The sequence below is a fragment of the Pyrus communis genome, chromosome 16, assembly GCF_963583255.1.
Source record: "Pyrus communis chromosome 16, drPyrComm1.1, whole genome shotgun sequence".
NCBI lineage: Eukaryota > Viridiplantae > Streptophyta > Magnoliopsida > Rosales > Rosaceae > Pyrus > Pyrus communis.
Window position 1 is genome coordinate 4035526 of NC_084818.1, and position 23838 is coordinate 4059363.

Consider the following 23838-nt stretch of genomic DNA (forward strand, 5'->3'; position numbering starts at 1 on the left):
CGTTTAAAAATAAAAAATTATAATTTTGAACTCCCCATTCTGCCACCCCTTCCTCTTTTTACGCTAGCATCGGATTGCCACTTTTTTTGTGTTTGAAATTTCTTTGCCACAATCAATATTTCTGTAAAATTATTAGAAAAATCGGAGAAAAATAAAATTCATTTTGAACTTCCCATTCTGCCCCAAAAAATATTTAAGAGATACCGCCAGACCACCCCTTCCTCTGCTGATAGGATCGAATTGTCACATATCTTAGTGCAACGTTTGAAATTTCTTTGATACAATTAATATGTCGCAAAATTTTATTTGATACACCTGTTTCCCACAAAACAGAAGGTCCTAGCGCCAAGGCCCGCAAAAATAAAAAAAATCAAAGTACCACTTTGGGCCGACTGACTTTAATCCCCGGCCCTTCCCTCATCGTCCGTTTCGAAATTCAAACCCAAAATTCCAACATTTTCCCGATCCATTTTTTTTTTTTTTTTTTTGGGAAACTTTCACGATCGACGTTTGCCAGTACAAATTCGAACTTCCAACATTTCACTCCAAAACGAAGCCTCGCAGATCTCATCCACTCAGCCAAACACTCTCCAGCAACGGCAACAGCAACAGTAATAGCAATCACCGCCACCGTCACCGTCACCGCCACCGCTGCATTACTTAATTTTACGGCTAATACGAGGACCTACGCTTGAAATATAAGCTAGCGGGGAGTGCTGTGGTCCGGAAATTTGATCTGAATGTGAATGGAGTTCACAGAGGCTTACAAGCAGACCGGTCCTTGTTGCTTCTCACCTAATGCTCGCTACATTTCCGTCGCCGTCGACTACCGCCTCGTCATTCGCGACACTCTTTCCTTTAAGGTATGCTGCTATCGAATTTGCTTCTTTTTTGTAATTTAATAAATTTATTTCATGCTCTGTTTGGTTACCGAGAAAATGCCAGGAAAATGATGGTCCAAATGTCCTAATTCGTTCATATCTCTTTGCATTTTCAAAAGCAATCATATGGTGCACAGTTGAGCTGGGCCGATTGGGTTTGGCACGTACATGGTTAAGTTTCTGTTGATTGCATTTAGCTGTTGACAAACAAGTGTAGTGTTGTTGCTTCAGTATGCTGCAATTTGTTTGGTTGCTGAAAAATTAGTGAAAATATCTTAATTTTGTTTCTTCTTTTTAAGGGAAACTTAGTTTAATGCCGATGATCTGATCACAGTAGTTGCAGTATGAGTTTTTAGCCAAGCGATTCAAAGAGAATTTTGGACCGCTATGTATTCTTGTATTTTGACTGTCCTTGGGAGAGAACATCAAAACTTGAGTGAGTTCATGCGGCATGTTTCCGTTGAGGTTCTTAAAAAGTAAATCGGAAAATTTGAGGAAAATGATTTCAGTGTTTCTTACACCTAGAGAGGTTATACAGACCGAAGGATTCAACCCTAAGTAGGGGTGAACTAATCCATAGAATAATGCTCCGTTCTGATCACTCTTTTACCGTGGACAAAATTGTACAGTAGGGTTCATTAGCAGTTACAAGGTTCTGGACTTTTTGGAGGCAGAAATATACCCTCAAGCGTTTGAACATAAGCTGTAGCGAACAATGGTTTAAACAGGTTTCTGCATGCTTCACATTCAGCGCTGTTGTGCAACTTCTTATGTCTGGCTTAAAATTTGAATTGCTGAACTCCATTTCATATATCTTGAAGGTAAGTTGTCTGATATATAATTAAATGTCATTTCTAATGCAGGTTGTGCAGTTGTTCTCATGTTTGGATAAGATAAGCTACATCGAATGGGCGCTTGATTCTGAATACATTCTTTGTGGTCTATATAAAAGACCAATGATACAAGCATGGTCGCTGGCCCAACCTGAATGGACATGTAAGATAGATGAAGGTCCTGCCGGTATTGCCTATGCTAGGTGGAGCCCAGATAGCCGTCACATACTTACCACATCAGACTTCCAACTGCGGTTAACAGTTTGGTCACTGTTAAACACAGCATGTGTACATGTGCAATGGCCAAAGCATCCTTCCAAGGGAGTTTCGTTCACCAAAGATGGGCAATTTGCTGCAATTTGCACAAGGCGTGATTGCAAGGACTATATTAATCTTCTGTCCTGTCATACATGGGAAATAATGGGTGTATTTGCTGTGGACACTTTGGACTTGGCTGATACTGAATGGTCACCAGATGACAGTGCAATAGTGATATGGGATTCGCCTCTCGAATATAAGGTGAGAACTTTGGTTTTTTTTCTTTGTTATGGCAAAATGATTTGCAGTAGTTATATAACGTTTTAGTTTGAAGCATCTCATGGTGCGGTTTGATGCAGGTTCTGATATACTCCCCAGATGGGAGGTGTCTGTATAAGTATCAAGCATACGAAAGTGCTTTGGGTGTAAAAAGTGTTTCATGGTCTCCGTGTGGCCAGTTTCTAGCAGTGGGTAGTTATGACCAGATGTTGCGGGTTTTAAATCACTTGACTTGGAAGACTTTTGCTGAATTTATGCATCTATCTACTGTCCGTGCTCCTTGTTGTGCGGCTGTGTTTAAGGTTATTGATTGTTAATATTAGAGATAGCGAGATATCATGTTCTTTTAGTGTGTTGGATGATTGCTCACCCCATAATGTCTAAATGTCAGGAAGTAGATGAGCCACTGCTACTTGATATGTCCGAGCTAAGTCTAAATGATGATTTTGCAGAAGGCAATAATGGTAAGCATGATGTTTCCATGTTAATACAGTTATTTTTTAACTTATAAAAGGTGCTCAGAGTACGAAAATAATATGCTGTATCATTTGTATGCTAGGTCAGATTTCTTTTCCTGTTGTTGGTATGTGTTTGTATCTACTAGATTTCATTTCTGCCTTTTGAACTGACTTGTATTCAAGGCTCACAGAATAACTTATTCTTTCATTCACCTTTTAACCTGTTGATGGATGACAGTAAAATTTTAATAACATAAGATCAATATAAGCTTCGATGAATAATTTTATTGTAAGAAAATAAGGTAACAGCGCTACATCCTTAAATTTTACTCTTGCAAAGCAAAACTCAAAGAGTGGCTTGCCATTGCATCACATTGGCCATCTTTTGCATGATACCTAAATTACGCCTTTTGGCCGGAGAATCACAGATCCTTCTGTTAATATTCAAAACTTATTTGATTTGATCCCCTTTGCTTTTTCCCCCATAATTTTTGTTTCATTTCAAGTAGATGCTTCGGAAGGACAAGTCAGAGTTAGATACGAGGTTACAGAAGTGCCCATCAGTTTGCCTTTCCAGAAGCCTCCTGCAGACAAACCTAACCCCAAACAAGGAATTGGTAAGCCCTTTCTCCCTCTTGTACTGTCTGATGCAAATGAAAACAAAGTTTGTAAACAGTCAACTATGATGACAATCAAACTGGTTTATGTTTTAGCTACTTTACATCAGACAAGAGAGGATGCACTTAGACAGCTGAGGGTTCATAAATACATAGGCCTAGCCATCAGATAACATTCAATGTCCTCAACAAAGGCATCAAATGGTTGAGTCAATTCATACTTCTGGACAAATCCTGCAAGTTGAGGAACTTGAAGTTGTGGTAACAAGTCTGTCGATATTGGAGTCAAATATTGACTATATGGGATATTCCCACTCCCCTTGAATAATATAGAAACCTCACTAGCGGAAAGCGGTGTCAGCTTCCTTTATTCGTTGACTTTGCGTAAGAATAGTTTCATTCATTGAAATATTTTAACGGATTGGAGGATAGATGATCTTGATGTGGAAGGTACTATCAGCCTTGTAGGTAGCAAACTTATTCCAATGATGAACAGGGTTTCGTTTTTACTAAGTCAAGCTGTTCTAATATAATATACTTGTACGCAGGAATGCAAAGTTTAGATGCACTTTCAACGTATTAGTGAGGGATTTTGCTTGAATAATGGTCGTGGTATCCCTTAGATGCTACCTCGAAATTGTTCAAGAGTTCATCGTATGAAAATATGGCTAAAGCTATAGGTTTTGCTGTAGGTCTAATGTCATGGAGCAACGATAGCCAATATATTTGTACTCGCAACGATAGCATGCCAAGCATTCTCTGGATATGGGACATACGCCATCTTGAACTCGCTGCTATCTTGGTGCAGAAAGATCCTATTCGTGCAGCAGTTTGGGATCCTACGTGCACTCGTCTTGTTGTTTGCACGGGAAGTTCTCATCTGTACATGTGGACTCCTGGTGGTGCCTACTGTGTGAGCATCCCTCCGCAACCACAGTTTAGCATAGTTGATCTGAAATGGAATTCGGATGGAAGTTGTCTTCTCCTGAAGGATAAAGAGTTGTTTTGCTGCGCTGCTGTCGCCGTTCTTCCTGAAGAATCGAGTGAATATAGCTCGGATGATTGAGCCAGGTTTGCTTTTCTCAATGTTTCACATGCTCTCTCTGTGTAAAATGTTTATGTAGTAGTTGGAACATCAACAGTCTGACTATAACGGTGGTCTTTCCCTCTCCCATTTGTTTCTCATTTCTCTGGTTTAGCGTTAGTGCTCATGGAAATTGACTGACTGACTTACTAAACCCACATGACCAATTTCTTTCGTACAACCTAGAACTTACCTATAACTGGGCTGCCACTGTGACACTGCTAAATCAATCAAACGCCGCTTTGTATTTTAAATTTTCTATGTGACAAATACTCAATTGGTTTGGAATGCTGTCATAACTTGCGTTTCAGTTATCGTTAGTGCTCATAGGAAATTGACTTGACTTTGAGAACCCGCACGATGAATTTCCAAATAGGACCTTTGTAGATTTAGTAAAACATTAACATGTGTTTCAACTTTTTAAACATGAGATAAATTAGTTTAGAATACATTCCCAATAACTTATGACGTAATTACATTTCATTCTGTTTTTCGTGGACTAATGCTACAATGGATGGCATCATATATGAGATAAGTCCAAACACGTGGCGTCAAGGTATTTGGTTGATCATTGATTAATAATTATGATAATACAGCCATTACAGATACAGGTCACCATAGGCATATGGTGAACAACTCATACCGCATGTCGTTTTCCTAGTTAGTTGGAGGAGGAGGAGGATAAGTGGATAGTGCTGCACGCTGGAATATCACGTTTATATAAAAATTTGGGATCTGAAAATCCAAAGTGGACCAAATTGTAGATTCAAGCAAGGTCCAAACTATTGCCCTGTCTGCCTAGTTAAGTTGGCTCCCTTACTTGTCATATACGATCTATCCACGAGAGAACTTTGGAAACGATATCTGATCGCATCATTCGTAAGATATTTTTCATTAAAGTATAAGATTCTTTATGTTTTAATTCCACCAACCCTACACGGGTTGAATTTGTTCATCACCTTCAAGTGATAATATGTTTATTATTTATCTATCATTGTTGATGAGTTTAAATTTTGAGATAGGCATAAAAGATAGATAAAATTTTTAAAATTTAAACTTATCTATTAATAATAAGTAGGTCGGCCAAAACTACCACCGTTTAAATGTGATGTGCAAAACTTAATCTTGTCCATAGTTGCCTATTTACGATCGACCCTTGGAAAAAAATTTAATTGTGACGGGAATGTAAGTGGTACATCACGTATTTTAATACAAGTGATAAGAAATTTTATTTTTTAAATTATTAACTTTTTAGCACATATATCGAATCATTTGTATAATAACACGTAATATATTATCATATGTACCGGTCGTAAATCTCTCTCCTTGACGCCTTCCCAAAATCCCCCAACTTGGGAAGCGCCAAATCTTACATCACCCGCGTGCCGACCCGACCCCCTTTATTTCCCTCGCGCTACAACGCGTTAACGAATCTTAACGGAATCATATGATTATGTAATCAACTACTATTATGATGTCATGCAACAATTCTCATCCACTAAAATAAAATTTGGTTTCATATTTTATTTCTCGGAAATTAAGAACAAATATTATTAAGCTTAATTAACTGAAGAAAGTTGGAATTATATTATAAAATCAAGTAGTATATGACAAGTAGTTTAAGAGCTTTTTTGAATGTGCTTTTGAAAATGACTAAAAGCGTTGTTAGTGAAATTAATTTTGAGTTCTAAAGTGCTCGAAGTACTTAAAGTGCTTTTTTCAGGATTCACTTGAATTTTTACTAAGGTTTGATTTCAAAAATAATTTCATCAAAAACGTTTTCAGTCATTTTAAAAGCACATCCAAACCAGCCATAAACCATGAAGATGTCAATTCACAAACTTACTTTAGAATCTGCAACATTTACCTTTCTAGTACAAAAAATATAATATATATATATATATATGTTCTTCCGACGTCCCACAACATAAAAGCTCTCCTCCTTTTCTTTTTCCTCACCCTCTCTCCAATCTCCCCAATCGCTTCCGATTTTCTGCTTCCGGCCACCGTTGTTCTCAGTCAATGCCCGTAGCCGAACGGCGGTCAGTAGTAGCTATGGAAAACGGCGTCGTAGAGAACGGAGTCTGCTCCTTGGAGTCGGCTAACGGGAGTCGCGATGTCTGGAGCTCGAAGGAGTCAGAATCTTCCTCCGCTGATCATCTAGTCGTCATGGTCCATGGAATTATGGGAACGTACGAATTTTCAATTTCATATTTTAATCTTTTTTCTTGGAAGAAAATTATATAATCACGATTTGATTTAGCTGCACTCTGAATTTTCTTGATTTATCGAGAGATTGAGACGGTTTGCTGGTGATTTTGCTTATTGCGATAGATAATTTTGAATTTCTAGTGATTTTATTGACAAATTATATTGTTTTGATGATAAATTTGATTTCTTTTAGTTAAATTGGTAGTTCTAAATCTGTATTAGTCGTACCAAGACTTCATTTTTGGTATACAATTTTGATTTTTTTTTATTTACTATACGAATGTACGCTTGCTGAGTGGGCAAATATTACAGTTTGATGTTTGGCGAATCGGAAAGTATCTGCTTTGGTTGTGTGTACGTTAAAGTAGATTTTGAGCATGACCTCCTTCATTTTGTGTGTTTGAGTATTTGAACCGTTCTGTTTTGTACAATGTTGATATCGTTTTTGCATTTGCTCGTGCAGTGCCGCGGATTGGAAGTTTGGGGCGGAGCAATTTGTTAAAACACTTCCAGATAAAGTTATTGTTCATTGTAAGGAACATCCTATTGTGTTATGCATTCAATGAATGCCGATACACTTCATCTAGTGAGGCTTTGTTGGGTTGTATTTTATTAAACATGCTATCATTTCAAGTCCCATGGTCTTCGTCCGTCGTTGGTTACATTTTTATTAAAATGTATCTTCTTCATGATTTGTTACCTGCCACTTTACTGCTACTTTAAGCATTTCTTTTTAATGTTAATATTTTCATAGAAGATTGGCGGAAGAAAAGAACCTTGAAACAGAGAAAAGAGCACCCTGCTGCTTTACTTTTCTAGTCTAAGTTTGGATCCCTGCTTGCATTAGTGGTGCTTCTTTGTTTTTCGCTGTTCACATGTCCAAAGTTCGAGCTTTTTGGATCCTGATGCCCTTGCTGCTTGTTTCTTATATTTTTAGCTCTTTTAACTTTTAAGACAATTTTAAAAGAGTGAAATTACTGCAATGTTGATGTTCTTAACTTCTAAGTGATCGATTGCAGTTGATAGTGTTTGTAGAAAATATAATGTTTGTCCAATCTAATTAATTTGGTTGAAATTCGGCTGCAGGTAGTGAACGGAATGTCTCTACGTTGACTCTAGATGGTGTGGATGTAATGGGGGAGCGATTGGCTGAGGAGGTTGGTTTCTACCTGATGTATTTATATATAGTGGAATTTATTGGATCTATTTTCATTTCTGAAAAGATGCATCCACTTCCAGTTCTGTACCGTTGTTAACCAAGTTCATTAATTTTAGGTTATCGAACTGACTCAAAAAAAGCCTAATCTATGTAAGATCTCATTTATTGGACATTCTGTCGGAGGATTAGTGGCAAGATATGCAATTGGGAGGCTGTATAGACCCCCTAAAAGTGACAATACGGAGCATTCATCTCCTAATGGACGTGAAGAGGATTCAAGGAGTACATTAGCTGGCTTGGAGCCTATGAACTTTATTACTGTTGCTACACCTCATCTTGGATCAAGGGGTAACAAGCAGGTAATACAATTGCCTTTAACACTTGCTCATTCAGAATGTACTGGAATTCCTAGAATTTTTGTAACGTCTCAAGTTTGATCACATTCTTGGCTTGTATTGGTTTGTCTGATTCTGTTTTATGTAGTGAAAAACTTAGTTAAGGTAGGATGCAGGAGAGATAGATGTTAGGTTGATCTTATGTTGTTTTCTTTGGTAGTAACCCAGTTGGTATATGCACTTGCCACTTTTCACTTATGAATTAATTCACCTTGTGTAGGTACCATTCCTTTTTGGTGTGCCTGCCTTCGAAAAACTTGCTAGTGCAGTTATTCATTTGATATTTAGGAGGACAGGTCGGCATCTTTTTCTTAATGATGACGACAATGGGAAGCCTCCACTGCTTAAACGCATGATAGAAGATTGTGATGGTTGTTATTTCATGTATGTTACTTGCTTCCATATTCCAAACATTAATTTGAGATCCGAAGTTTCTTGAGATTTCATGTATATAGAATGACATTTGTCTTTTGTTTGACAGGTCTGCATTGCGTAGTTTTAAGCGAAGGGTGGTGTATTCAAATGTGGGCTATGACCGTATCCTATTTTCTACAATCTATATATATACTTCCCATTTTTCAATGTCTTATTCACTTTTTTGTTTTCGATAATAATGCTATAAAGATATTGTCGGCTGGAAAACATCATGTATCAGACGTAATAGTGAACTTCCAAAGGTATTGCCATCTGCATGGTTTTGTAATTGTAATTTTAAGGTCAGGTTTTCTGATTTTTGCTTAAAGTTTTGAGTTTTCTGCTTATCAGTGGGAAAATACTATTGACGAAAAATATCCGCATATTGTTTATGAAGAACACTGCAAGGCCTATGACGCTGAGCAGTGTGAGCCTACTTCAGCGGAGGATGGTGGCTCTGACGAGCTTGAAGGTTAACAACTCAGTTCTCTTTTGTTTCCAATTTTCAATAGTATACTAATTATTGAATGCTATGTAAATTGAAGTCGTTGTCTATTCTTGTTGCTCTTCTGCTTGTGTTACTTCGCTAATTTGCTTGTATTTTATTAATAATTTTCATTGCTCTTGTATCTGTTTGCGTCTGTGTGCTACCTGCCTTTTACTTTCATTTGTTGTATCGTAGTGAGGTGCATATATCGGTTGTTCCTAAATAATTTCCTTCTTAACACCTTTGTTTTGTGCAGAGGAATTATTGAAAGGCCTATCTCGCGTCTCCTGGGAAAAAGTAGATGTTAGTTTCCACAGCAGCAGACACAGATTTGCTGCTCATAGTGTCATTCAGGTCTCTTTCTCTCTCCTCCCTCTCCCACACGCACACTCACATACCCGAATGCTCACACCTTACGCTAAAGAAACAAATTTGCACTCTGAACATTTTACAGGTCAAAAATAAAAGTGTACATATAGAAGGTGAAGATGTCATACGCCATATAATGGATCATTTCCTCAAGTAAAACCGAACGACAGCTAGAAGAATTGTCATCGCGACGTGGTCCTGACTGCGGTTCTTTCAGTAATGCTACGCGGAGTGGAGAGAAATCCACGATTATCTGCACCATTGAATTGTATCTCAATTACCGGCCGAAAGAAGAATGTATCTGTATTTTGTTGGTGCGTTGCAGCTTGTGGCCGAAGGCAATCGGTTATTAGACCGAAAAGCTGTGCACGAAATGTGTTCAATTCAAGCAAGCTATGTGATAGAAATTTTGTTTACTCGTTATGGTATGGGATGATATGTATGTATATGAACCAGATCTTCATTACAAATGCAAACATTTCCACTTGTTTATCTACTACCATGTCCTCACTACTTTTTATTTCCAATTATAGAGGGGGAAATTGAACGTCGAATTTCGGACAGAGACTCCGAGAGGTGAATGTTCTTAACCAGTTCCACGAGCCCCTTGTGAGTCTGACTAGCTAAGTCCATAAGCATCTTCAATGTATCCTTTACACTACATGGTGTCTTCAGTCCGCTAAAATATAACACGTCTATCTATTGGTTAATAATATGAAAATGTTATAGAAATAGTGGGTGAATGCCCACTCAAAAGAATGCCCAAAGACTTAGTAATAGTGTTTGGTACTTTCAAAAGTATCATCATTGTATTTTGATGGTTGTAGTCACGAGAGTCGCTCTATAAATAGAGCACTCCGTCTGTTATCAAATACACTGCGCAAGAAAGCAAGAGAAATAATATCAGTATCCTCCCTCTCTTTATCTGCCATCATTTTTTGTGTTATAGCTACTAAAGTCATAGTGTGATATTTTGCACCTGCTTCGCTCTTGTCCTTAGAAAAATTATCCCACTAATTTTTGTCTATTCATGAATTTATTTCTAAATATATCATATGTTTATGAATATTAATTTCTTTTGCCCAATCGTATTTTGACACATGGCTAGCAACACAATACGACGGTCAGTGTTGCGCATAATTTTTTTTCAATCGATGCCCAATAGTGTGGGAAAGGAATTCTCTCTCGATGCTTTTCTTCTAATCCATCACATCAGAAGATCCGTATAATTGAAATTTAATTTAACGGTTGAAGTTATTATAATTTTTAAAGTGAACTTTTGTTTGTAATCGTTAAATCAAATTTCAATAGCATAGATTCTCTGATTTGGTGGATTAGGAGTAAGAGATCCAGAAAGAATCTCTTTCCAATATATATAATGGAAGTTTTGTGAATAATGTGAACACCAGGGGTTTCTTCGTAAATCAGCTACGTGACCTCTTCCTTAACTTTGACCTAACACGTGTCGTGTTGTAGTCAAACACCATTAACGACCATGTTAGTTTCGGTTAGTCATTACCGCCCCCACTTAACGGAATCAAACGCAGCTGACCCAAAACGCAGCTCCTCCCAAACTTCCGCCATTGACACCCTCTCTCTTTCTGCAAATTTTCAAAAGCTGTGAAATCGGAGGCTGCAAATTCCAATGGAATCCACCATTTCATCGCCTATCTCCTCCACCAAGTCCTCGCCCCTGTTGCATTCGGGTTCCCATTCACTCGGCTCCAGATCCCAGTCTTTTCCGTCGCTTCCGTTGGTTCAAACACTCCGCTATCCCAGCTTCAAATCCAGAAGCTTCCTCGGATTTCCGTTCCGTTCGCGCCAAAACCAGCCTATCCGATCTCAGAGCCCGAATCATCAGCCGGCTAACGACGGCTTCGTCCTCGAAGACGTTCCTCACTTGACTAATTTTCTCCCTAATTTGCCGGTAATTTTTCTAATTAGTAATTAATCAGCGTTTAAAAAAATTTAAGCAATTTGTGTTTGATTTTTTTGAATATTTGTTTTTTTCCTGTTTTTGCAGTCATATCCAAATCCATTGAAACAGAGCCAAGCTTATGCAGTTGTCAAGTAAGTTTTGCTTACGTCAATATTGCAAATTCTACCAATTTCATGTTGAAAATTTAAATTTTCGGTAATTATATTTATTCAGATAATCTGTTTATGCTGGTAGGCAAACTTTTGTGAGCCCTGACGATGTGGTTGCGCAGAAAGTGAGTGTTTTTTGTAAAACCTAAATGCCAAGTTTTCGATTTTGTTGTTTTTGTCTTCGTTTTTTGCTGCTTTTGAATAATTGCATTGTGCAATGGCTCTAGGTTGTTGTCCAAAAGGAAGGTCCTAGAGGGGTGCATTTCCGACGTGCAGGACCCCGGGAAAAGGTGCATTTTTTTCATCCAAACCACCATATGCTTAGGGAAAATGAAACTGTTGTACCATGATATTTCTTTCTATCGGAAAATGTGACGTGAGGCTTCTAATATTAGGTTTATTTCAAGTCGGATGAAGTTCGTGCTTGCATAGTCACTTGTGGGGGTTTATGCCCAGGGATCAATACTGTGATTCGGGAAATAGTATGCGGCTTGAACTACATGTATGGTGTTGAAGATATACTTGGAATTGAGGTTAGTTCACTTCACAATGTTTCTAACTCTGCAACACTTGTAGTGAATGGCTGCTAAAAATTTCTATTTCAAGATTTTGGAACTTTTAAGAATGTTATCGATTCAAGAAATGTAAACTTGCTGATGTTGAAAACTTTCAGGGAGGATATAGGGGATTTTATTCTAAAAATACATTGAGGTTGACACCAAAAGTTGTCAATGATATTCATAAGCGCGGTGGCACCTTTCTTCGAACTTCACGAGGTGGCCACGATACGAACAAGATAGTTGATAACATACAGGACCGAGGAATAAATCAGGTGAATATATTATGTATGCTCGCATTTCCTGCATGTTTGTGTTGGGTTGTGTTAACCCCAATGAAAAATGTTGAACTAGATGAGTGGAAGTTGATAATATGACTTCTAGGTATACATAATTGGAGGCGATGGCACTCAAAGAGGAGCGGATCTTATATACAAGGTGAACATATTCTCTCTAAGATTAATCCATTTCCTTGTCGCATCATATTGATGTTAGCATATTTTGTCAAGGAAGTTGAGAAACGTGGTCTTCAAGTGGCAGTTGCTGGGATCCCTAAGACAATTGATAATGATATTGCTGTAAGTTCTATCGTTCATGAATGATTTGCATTTATTGGTATCATTATCCTGTTAACTTCTGCAAGATGCAATAAAATTTTGATGCCAGTTTTCAATTTGGAAAGTTCACAAGCTCAATACGAGTACTCTAAATTTCATGAGCAACATATTTTTTGTCCACATATGATGAAGAACTGTATTTAATCTGGATGACATGCTGTTGAATTCTAGAGTCAACATTCAGAAAGTTCCACCAAAATCTTAAATGGAAAGGGCATAAAAGAAAGTTTGTTTTCCCTTTTCTCATTTATTATGCAATTTGGTTTTGTACTTCGAAAATCTTTCTTCTTTCGGTTTAGGATGTTCTGCTTTGATCAAGTGGATCATTAATCTACCTGTATGATTTTTGAAATTTGGCTTTAGGTGATAGACAAATCTTTTGGTTTTGATACTGCTGTTGAAGAAGCACAGAGAGCTATTAATGCTGCACATGTGGAGGTTGAAAGTGTGGAAAATGGAGTTGGAATTGTCAAACTCATGGGCAGATACAGTGGTATGTGTCTTAAATGAAAGAACAAATGACATACTTTCATTTTTCACCTTTTCCTTATCAACTCATGTCAGATGACGAATGAACGTCTCTAGTATTTGGTTTCATAATTTTTTGCCTGTACTTGATACACTTTTCTTCTGTAGGTTTCATTGCTCTACATGCAACTTTGGCAAGTCGAGATGTGGTAAGAATTTTAACCCCTCTCCCTAGAACATAACCTACTTATGATCTCAATGAATGGAAAAAACTTAGGATGCTTGCACAGTTGCACATATCATAACATGTAATGAGATCCAAAAGGACTTATATTAAAAGCATTTCAAAATACTTTGTTTTAGAAATCATAACTTTGTATGCGCACCCCAATATAGTCCAGCAATTCAAATATATGAAATTTATAACAAGGACATCTATTATAAGGATTAGATAAAAAAATTACTTATGGAAATCGTACCTTTGTTTGTGCATTCCAGAATAATTCAGTGATTCAAAATAGTGAATCTGAGGGAGTGTTCATTTAGCCCATGTTCTATATGTCGGACAAGGGTGTGAACATTGTCCTAGAGACTATACAGTTATATCTGCAAAGGAATTTGCTTTAATTTGGACTAGCACCATTTTCAATGATATTGAACATCCGTTCTCCGTAAAATGAAATATACTGCGACTGTTAAGAACATGCTCATTGATTAAGTGTTATTGCTCGAATGAAATATTCAGCAAGTAGTAATTTACCTTCTATAAAAACTCTCGATACCCTTTTGGATGTAACAGGATTGCTGCTTGATTCCAGAATCTCCTTTCTATTTGGAAGGCCGGGGCGGGCTTTTTGAATTTGTCGAAGAGCGGCTTAAAGAAAATGGACACGTGGTTATTGTGTTAGCAGAAGGAGCAGGGCAGGAATATATTGCAGGGGAGATGAATGCTGTTGATGTGAAAGATGCATCAGGAAATAAGCTACTCCTCGATGTTGGTCTATGGTTAACCCAAAAGATTAAGGTGTAGTACAAACTGTCAATAGTATTTTGAGTAGTTTTGAGACACTTCTTTTTTACTTAATCATCGTGGGTAGTTTTTTCTGCTATAGACTTGTATCATCGAATAATACTGATTCAGTTATATTCTTATATATTTTATGACACAGGATCATTTTACAAAAGTTCAGAAGATGGCGATAAATATGAAATATATAGGTAAATTTTGAGCTAGTGAGAATATAATTTTGTTTCTGATCATATATAGAGTTTTGTCTCTAATAAATAGCCCTTAATAGTCAATCCATTGATTCCTGCCAAAACTCAGAGAGGGCCCTTCTTCCCCTTCTTTAACCTTTGTAGATAACATTTGAAAGAAATGAAATGTTTGGGATCCTAAGAAATGTTTGTGCACTCCTTTTTCCTTTTATTTCATTCTTATTACGGTTTCCTTTTTTGTTTACATTAATTATAGTCTAAGTAGATTTGCTAAGAAGTCAAGATCTTATCATTCACAAACTATTATTGTAGAAACTAGAAAGTTTCTGGGCAATACATCTCAGTAAAATATATGTTTATCTTCTTATCTACAGATCCCACCTATATGATTCGAGCTATCCCAAGTAATGCATCGGACAATATATACTGTACTCTTCTTGCTCAGAGTGCTGTTCATGGAGCCATGGCAGGATTCAGTGGTTTCACAGTCGGGCCTGTAAACAGTAGACATGCTTATATTCCAATTGCTGTAAGTACTTTCCCTGCTCCATTTGTTCTTATTGGGTAGTTTTGGGCTTTTGGCTCGAGTTGTTGGTTTTTGAACTGCATTTTATTTGATTTTTGTGTGAAAATTCTAAGAGCGGATAGAATCGTTAGATAACTAGATGGTGCAAGGTTGAATTTGCAGTAGCATGCATGAAAGTAACTACAAGACTTTGGCAAAAACTTTTCCCTTTATACAAATGGGAGAAGTTCATAAACGGCACTCTTAAGAAACTACAATTATTTTGACTGTGGCCAAAGCCAAACTATAAAATGTTCAACGGCATAACTTATATGTTAAACGAAATTAGAATAGAGAGCATAGAATAAAACTCATGGACCACTGCTACTGCCCATGTTCAATGGAACTGAATTTGAGGCCTGAACTGAAACAACGTTATGAATCCAGAGGCTAATAGTTCATAATCTATATGCTAGTGTACTGTTGTGGGTCAAATATGTTGATTAAGTTGGAGGTATATGGCTATGATTCACTAAAAGATGGGAAGTATATAGTTATGAACGGGATATGTGGTATTGCAGCGTGTGACAGAGACGCAAAACACAGTAAAGTTGACAGATCGGATGTGGGCTAGACTTCTTGCATCAACGAACCAGCCTAGTTTCTTGGAATACAGTGAGGGGCAAGGAAAAGCTGAAGAGGATGTTGATGTAATAAACAACAACATGAGAGCTACTTTATAAATTTATGGAGCGTAGCTCGGTTCATTCAAGTGGACAGCACAACTCAACATTGTTTCTTGGAATTATGCGAACAGGTCCTTCCATTATGAAGAGGTTTTACATCGTCTACGGGCCTTCTTGTTCATGCTTTTATTTTCAAGAAAAGGTAAACGAAATAGAAACAGAGGACATGGAGGACGAGAAAAGAGACGAGAGAAGTGAGTAAAAGAGGAGCTGGGGGAGTAGTTAGAATAAAAACTCAGTAAGTACAAAAATTCGAAAGAAATATCTTAGGACCCTTAGGCCTTTGAATATGCTGTAAATGTTTGTATAACAATATCGTCAATCCAGTTATTCTGTTAATAGATACGTCCGCTATTTTAAGCATCATCACTTCACTTTGTAATATTTTCACTGCCCAAATTTCCTTGCAGCATGAAGTATGCTATCCAAGTTTTTCGCTTTGTGCGAGGACACGATATAGAATAATGGCGCTTAGAAGTGTTTAGTGTGGGATTCATTCTCAACATTCAGTTGACTCGCCAACACACGCTTGCAGTCAGGTCGTTGACGGGTTATGGGATAAGGCTATGGTCGGCTCGGATAGGAATAGAGAGGGGGAGACTGGTTACAGGGATTCGACCAATACTAAATTTTAGCTTCTTCTAGGAGGGACTTTAGAGTAAAATGAAGGATTAGAATGAACAACCATACTAAATTTTTCTGTGGTCTTTGGAAGCTTCTCTATGGAAGGGGGGCTTTTGCTGTAAATTTGTCCTACTTCCCTTACCTCTAACTCGTAAGTAGTAAAAATGCTCAGAATAAGCAAAGGAACTTAGCCTCCTCTCGGGTTATTCTAAGAACATTTCTTTCCATTTTGCAGGCCCGAGCGTAGCTAACCTGGCTAGGGCTGTGCATCTTCATCCAAGTTCTCAAGTTCGAATCTCTCTCTTCGCAGTTTAGATTAGATTAGATTATCGTTCGAATAGAGAGAAAATATTTCTTTCTTTCGTGGTGTAGGGTTTATTGTTTAGCATCATTTTTTCACGCTAATCCGTTTCAAACCATCCCGATACGGTGACGGCAACAACAAAATCGACAAACAATATCTCTTGCCCTGCTTATCTTAAAGTTTCAACTTGCAGAGTTTCATCATGGACCCCAAACTTCCAAGTTGCATAAATTGGCTGTCATTTATCTGCGAGTTGCATACTCGTGCAACTTGAGTCGTGTACGGAACATGGTGACAATTCCAAGGATCACAATTAGGTCGAATTAGTCAGATCACATTTATGTGCGGTCACATTGTAAACTCCAACTCCATTGTATATTGCATCATTCAGGTCCACCCAGGGTCCCATCCGTTGTGAGGTGTGCCGTATGGGCTGTGCCGCACCGAACACTTGTTCGTCGACGAAGTGTTCCCTACCTATAGATATCCCTAGATATGAGATTGTCTCTGAAATATGCCTATTGACTTTTGTTATCATCTCTTGGTCTCATTTGTCAACATAGACATTTGCATTCTACCTGAACATTCTGATCAAGAAGGTGGTGAGGTATGAAAGTAGGAAAATTGGGGACATGCTTTGATGATATGATTCTATACCCGCAGAGCAAGTCCACCCCAACAGCACCTACCGTGGGTCTTATGTGAAGTCCACGTAAGGGTTTAAGAAAAGTTAACAATTCCAAATGAAATGTCAAAGCGATATCTGGAAGGAGAAAGTCAATCATAGGATCTCGGGTGGTTGAGTAAGCTTTTAATCAACCGAGTTACAAGATTTTAACTTTTTGAACCATGTCAAATATGTATTTAGGACATCGAGCAAAGAGATCAATGCGTGTATTGAGAGCTTCACGGATGTCGTGCTCTTAGAAGCTAGATCAACATCATGACATCGGCATCCTGAAAATGTTAGGGTTTCGACCAATGACCTCACACCTTGCCATTTTAAACAATTTTAATAACAAACGCAACAAATTAGGAGTGTATAATAAGAGTAATGTTATTCATACCATATTTTTGTACCACATTAGGTAACATCTGATGTGAACAGCTACATTTGCAAAGATTTGCAAAACCCAAGGAAATGAAGAAGAAAGACTTCTCATATACCACAATCAAATTAAAAAATCTAATTAATTCAAATGATATGGATGTCCACATCAAATGCCATCTAAGGTAGTATGAAAATGTGTTACAAAAACATAGTATGAATAATATTACTCGTATAATAATTACACATTGCATCGCACATGATCATTTATTCTACTAACATTTAGTCTTTATTTTATTGAACGAAGTGATGAATATTGTTGTTGATCATGAAAGATGAAACACATCTTTACAAAATAGAACCATTTTGATTACTGAATGTAACAAGCAAGGATTGTATAATAATTACACAGTTAGGCTCTGTTTTCACTTTCATTTTTCATCTTACGAACAATCTTTTATTATTCCACATTTTTACATACATTTGATCCTTCCAGTATTTCATACTGTACTAATACATAAATCTAACGGAAGATTTGGCGCAAAATCAAGCGCAGTGACGTTCTAATATTTATACAACTTAGTGGATAATTAAGGCTTGGTTGTTGTTGTAGTAATACATAAACCATGTATATAGTAAATCAGTAAATCCACCATCCAATCATATTCTAACACATCAGCAGAGGAGCAGAGGAGGATCCTGAGATTAACACTGAGCTCCTTCAAGCACCTTGTCCTTCCCAAAGCACCCAACTTTGAAGCTCCAATTCTTCAGTCTTTGTTACCTCCTCCTGCTTTACCGATCTCCTCCTCTTCCGCGCCATGTTCACTGGCGATTCGTACAGTCCGGCCTCCAACGGAAAATTCAGTATTGCTTTCCTACCCCTCAGCTTAAATGCAGCAAAATCATAGGCCTTGGCAGCGTCAACATCAGTTTCAAATGTCCCTAGCCAAACCCGGGTTCCTTTCCGGGCCGGATCACGTATCTCCGCCGCGTACTTGCCCCACGGCCTCCGCCGGACTCCCCTGTAATGCCTTAACACATCACCAGAGCCAGAAACTTGTTGTAATTCATCTTTTGAACTGGAAGTTTGACAAGTACTATTTTTTCTCTTTGGTGAGCATTGTGAGCTCAAATTCAGGTGCTCTACTTCCATGGATGGTAAGTTTACGCTTTCGGGTTTCGTTTCGGAATTTGAGAGTTGGCGGCTGTGGTAATTTGGGGTTGAAATGGGGGAGCTGGACCCTGATTCAGAGAGGGATGAGTACTCGGGTTTGACTGGTTGGAACTCGAAATATGAGATATCATCAGGGGTGATCTCGAAATTGAGATGAGAAATGAAGGAATCTGTGAAGGTGAAGTCTTCTAAGAGGTGTTGGCGGATGAGCTCAAGAGTTGAATAATCTTGTTCTTCATGTGTAGACATTTTGAAGTGAGAGCACAAGGGGAAGCTAATTGCCATGCATAGGAAGGATATGGATACTATTTTTATTTTTTAATTTAAGAAATAATATTTGATGACTTGTGGAGAAGAAATTGAGGAAATTTATAAAGGAAAAATCATTTCTTTTTCTTTTTCTTTCTTTTATTTTCTTAGGTGGAATCACTACACAGTCACCCACATTTCACCATAAAAGGGGGCAGCTCAATTAATCCAACGGTCTTATTCATTCTTCTCAATGATTAAGGCAATGATGAATGCAATCCTTTTCAATTACAACGAACTTAGACTAATTAGTTAACGCAGAGTGCTGGTCCTTGCACTCTGGTTCAAATCCCCACTTCTTTATATTTAAATGATGAGATTTTATTGATAAATGGAAGAGTTACACTTATAATAAAGAAAGGTTTAGCAAAAAAGTCGTATTTGTCGTATTCGTGTCATACCTGTTTTCTTAACAGGTCGTGTCGTGTCAAACTTGTTATCTTAACAGGGTGACCCAATAACGACCTAATTCATTAACGGGTCGTGTTGTGTTGGACTAACGGGTCATGCAAGAAATTGACATGCATGTCTAGATCTGGCAAATAATATCTCATCGATTATCGGGTTCTTAATTGGTGACCCGATAACGACCCGACAAGTTAATGGGTTCCTTGATAACGACCCAACTAAACATGTTTTTTTCATGTCTTTTCGTGTCGAGTTAATGGATCATGTCAGAAATAATCAGGCCAAAACAGCCTAACAGCTACATTTGATTACAATCATCGAATAAAATATCCACTAGACAATTTGGAGGATCTTCGAATCACAAGCAAGAGCTGGAGGAGAAGAGACTAATGTGAGCTAAGAGATGGGCAGCTTCGTTAGCATGGCGTCTGACGTCAACGAAATGTAAGGTACAAATGTTACTGTCGATAAATTATAATAGTTTAAGACATCAATGTTTGCATATGTGGACCATGGTAGTGTACCGTTAGCATCACTGCACCAGAGTTCCAATCTTCTTCAAAGATTAAAGTAATTTAAGATATCAAATTGTCAAAAAATAAATTAAATGAGAGCAGCCCACAGTTTTGTTTCCAGCCGAGGGTTATCCAACTTGCTACTTGCTTGCAATTAGGTTGAAGAAGTTTTGCAACTTGTGATGACAGGGGTCCCTCCCATGCAACTAACACATAATGTCGATCTCTCACTGTCGCTCTTGTCCAGATACAAGCTATATGCATGAATAAAGCTGTATCGAAAAGAAACTTAACTAATTTATTAAAGAGGATCCTCCCCCACACGCATCTCATCAACTTGTGAGCAGACCCCTCTAAAAAAAACTATTTATTTTGTGCTGCAGGAATAAAGAGTAATTGGTAATTTTTTTTGTAAAAGTGTTTTTGAAAAGAAATAAAAAAAGCAGTATTGGTTTGGTATTGCTGTGCTTTGAAAAAAAATTGTTGTATTGTGAGAATAAGCTCATTTTTGCTACTTCACGTTTTCAATTTTTTGCAACCCAAAACTGTGAAAATAAACTGTTTTTAAGTATTTACCAAACACTTTTTTGAGCTCAGCTTTTTATTATACACATTTTTTATAAAAGCTCCTCAGTACCAAACTAGTATTAAGTCTCCTGTTATCAAATTGAAAGAGACAGAAGAGAAGACACCTCTCTCTCTCTCTCTCTCTCTCTCTCTCTCTAACATGGTACATAGTACTTACATGTCATTAAATGAATAAACCAAAGATTAATTAACAGCTTCATAACATTGTTAGTTAAATATTTTAGCGCATGCATGCATCAGCTGGTTTTGATGTTGACAAATGTTGGTTAGATCGAAGGCCTTTTATATTACGCAAATGACTTGTAATTTAAGTAGTTAAACTTTCACTACCACATTTAAGATCGTGTGTTCGATTTTTCATTTTCGTATAAAAATAAATAAGTATCGTTGAATCACTAAATTTGGTAATTGATGCCTCATGCATGCATGCTTTGAAACCTAATTTACTTTACATTACATCCATTTGTATTAAAGTTAATTACATTAACATTTCGCATTCAGATTTGCATGCCTTTCAACTTGTGGAGGATATACATGAACCCTTATGTATGGACACCTAAGGAAAAGTAAACCTTAGCTTAACTGTAAGCCGTTCATCATGGTCCATACTTGTAACATCAAGCTCCGATCTCTTTTCTACGCTCATTAAACATATCAATTCTATTTAATACACATTTCACTTGAGTCTACAGACATAGAAGACATTTATGTCTGTGTTATGTGCACGCAAAGGAGAAATTTTTAGTTGTGACGAGAATACGGATGGTACATCACGTGTTTTTATACAAGTGGTGGAAATTTTTAATTTTTAAGTTATTAATCTTTTAACACACATAACTCATCATTTATATAGAAACACATGATGTATCAACTCATGTGACGGTCACATTAAAAAATCTTTCCACGAAAAGAATCAAGTACATATCTTTTTCCTTCAAACGCACAACGTCATCACACTCTTCCAATAGTGTGTACAAGACCTACGTATGTGTAAGTATCCCTCGCATTGCCTCGAATAAAGACAGAAATGATTTGGCATACACGTTAGGTTAGCAATTGGGATCAATGAGCCTCGAACAAAGTTAACTTGGTCAAAAGTTTATAATAATCAATGTATGTAAAACGTTTTTGATTGTTCAACACCTTTGTAAATCATGTTTTGTGATTAACCTGTAGCTGTCATCCATGTCCATATCAGTTTCTAATTAAAAAGTTAAACATTAGATGTGGAGCCTCCCGTATGGAAATATATACCATTATCCCAACTAATATAATATTATGAACTTAAGAACCTTAGTGTAATGAACAGTCTCCAATGACTTTAAAACCCTAAAATATGAATATATATTATACTGAAATGTGACTTTACCCTTTCACACTCAACATTTTCATATAAGACGAAACATAAATATAGGCTCATACAACTCATATATTTTGGGTTAAAACCTATCTATGAATAAACGTCCAATAAAAACCCAAAAATTAAATAAATTGCCACATAAGAAAATAAGTAACCTATTAATATAAATTATTTACAATTTATGCCACAACTTTCTATAACTGTTCTCATACAACCATTATTAGCCAACCATTATGGCTAACGTTTTTAACAATTTCTTTTACCAGTCTAATAATGAATTAAATAATGCATTACCATATCTCTTAACTATGTAACTTCAGATAAATTATTTTGCGAACACAGAAACATCAAACATATATATATATATAGTAGTAAAACATAAAATAGAAGATACATTTTTTGAAAAGTTAAATTATAGGTAAATTATATTCATACAGAACCAAAATTATAGATACACTATTGTTGTAAAAAAAGGTAAATATTTTATTAAAATTGTAGATGCATTATTGTGACAGTACGTAAATTAGTTTCATATAAAATTGAAAAGTGCGTAAATTATATGCATACAAGAATAAAATTATGGATACATTATTGTTAAATAAGAACAGGTAAATTTTTATCTTGAAATTTGAACAATAGATAAATTATTTTTGTACATACATTAATTTTTTTAAAAATTAAAACAATAGGTACATCATTAGCTTCACAAATTATACACAGTAGGTAAATTATTTTTGCTAAAACTAAACGATCAGTAAAGTATTTTTTAAGATACGTTAGTGTTGTAAAAATTAAATAATAGGTACATTATTACTCCACAATTTTGATATGATAGATAAATCATGGTATAAATTTATAGTTGGCAAAAAGAATTATAGGTACATTATTTTATTGATAAATATTTTATAAGATAGACTATTTCAATAAAAATATATATTTAAATTGAAAATTGTTGTTATTGTGACATCTCACATCGCCTAGGGGAGTGATCTTTATATGTATATTCTCATCTCTACCTAGCACGAGGCTTTCTAGGAACTCACATGAGAACTTCCTAGTGGGTCACTCATCATGGGATTGCTCTTGCGTGCTACTCGCCTAACTTCTGAGTTCCTACGGAACCCGAAGCCAGTGAACTCCCAAAAAGCCTCGTGCTAGGTAAAGATGAGAAGATACATATAAGGATCACTCCCCTTGGCGATGTGGGATGTCACAATCCACCCTCTTTAAGGGCCTGACGTCCTCGTCGGCACACCACAGCCAAGGTTAGGCTCTGATACCAAATTGTCACATCCTAGCCCGAGGGGGGACCACTTCCCGGGCCCGCTCCACAACCGTAGCACAATATTGTCCGCTTTGGGCCCCGACCATACCCTCACGATTTTGTTTCTGGGAACTCACACGAGAACTTCCCAATAGGTCACCCATCTTGGGATTGCTCTCGTGCGCTACTCGCTTAACTTCGGAGTTCCCATGGAACCTGAAGCGAATGAGCTCCCAAAAAGCCTCATGCTAGGTAGGGATGAGAATATACATATAAGGATCACTCTTCTGGGCAATGTGGGATACAATCCACCCCCACTTAGGGGCCCGACGTCCTCGTCAGCACACCACAACCAGGGTTAGGCTCTGATACCAAATTGTCACATCCCGGTCCGGGGTCCACCACATCCTAGGCCCGCTCCACCACCGTAGCACGATATTGTCCGCTTTGGGCCCCGACCACGCCTTCACGGTTTTGTTTCTGGGAACTTACACGAGAACTTCCTAGTGGGTCACCCATCATGAGATTGCTCTCGTGCGCTACTCGCTTAACTTCGGAGTTCCCATGGAACCCGAAGCCAGTGAGCTCCCAAAAGGC

At 37.3% G+C, this 23838-nt stretch overlaps 4 protein-coding genes across 4 annotated transcripts; 3 read left to right on the forward strand and 1 right to left on the reverse strand.

Annotated features, from left to right (window-relative positions):
• The first annotated feature begins 531 nt into the window (after positions 1-531).
• LOC137721248 (uncharacterized) lies at positions 532-4520 on the forward strand. The gene is made up of 6 exons (XM_068460349.1): positions 532-863; positions 1745-2233; positions 2332-2553; positions 2643-2715; positions 3219-3326; positions 4019-4520. The coding sequence occupies exons 1-6, from the start codon at positions 747-749 to the stop codon at positions 4390-4392; spliced, it is 1383 nt and encodes a 460-aa protein (XP_068316450.1). The 5' UTR covers positions 532-746; the 3' UTR covers positions 4393-4520.
• Positions 4521-6347: 1827 nt separating this feature from the next.
• Positions 6348-9937, forward strand: LOC137720486 (lipid droplet phospholipase 1-like). The gene is made up of 10 exons (XM_068459562.1): positions 6348-6602; positions 7085-7152; positions 7708-7778; positions 7897-8139; positions 8396-8559; positions 8657-8712; positions 8800-8852; positions 8941-9061; positions 9333-9430; positions 9531-9937. Exons 1-10 carry the CDS (start codon positions 6433-6435, stop codon positions 9600-9602), a joined length of 1116 nt encoding a protein of 371 aa, XP_068315663.1. The 5' UTR covers positions 6348-6432; the 3' UTR covers positions 9603-9937.
• A 1041-nt stretch (positions 9938-10978) lies between these two features.
• Positions 10979-16010, forward strand: LOC137721076 (ATP-dependent 6-phosphofructokinase 4, chloroplastic-like). The gene is made up of 14 exons (XM_068460197.1): positions 10979-11372; positions 11469-11515; positions 11619-11658; positions 11761-11823; positions 11929-12066; positions 12207-12365; positions 12475-12528; positions 12600-12668; positions 13071-13200; positions 13344-13384; positions 13975-14199; positions 14345-14393; positions 14768-14922; positions 15480-16010. Exons 1-14 carry the CDS (start codon positions 11091-11093, stop codon positions 15639-15641), a joined length of 1614 nt encoding a protein of 537 aa, XP_068316298.1. The 5' UTR covers positions 10979-11090; the 3' UTR covers positions 15642-16010.
• Positions 16011-18038: 2028 nt separating this feature from the next.
• On the reverse strand, positions 18039-19158 carry LOC137720386 (ethylene-responsive transcription factor ERF107-like). The gene has a single exon (XM_068459451.1). The coding sequence runs from the start codon at positions 19080-19082 to the stop codon at positions 18342-18344; it is 741 nt and encodes a 246-aa protein (XP_068315552.1). The 5' UTR covers positions 19083-19158; the 3' UTR covers positions 18039-18341.
• Positions 19159-23838: the final 4680 nt, after the last annotated feature.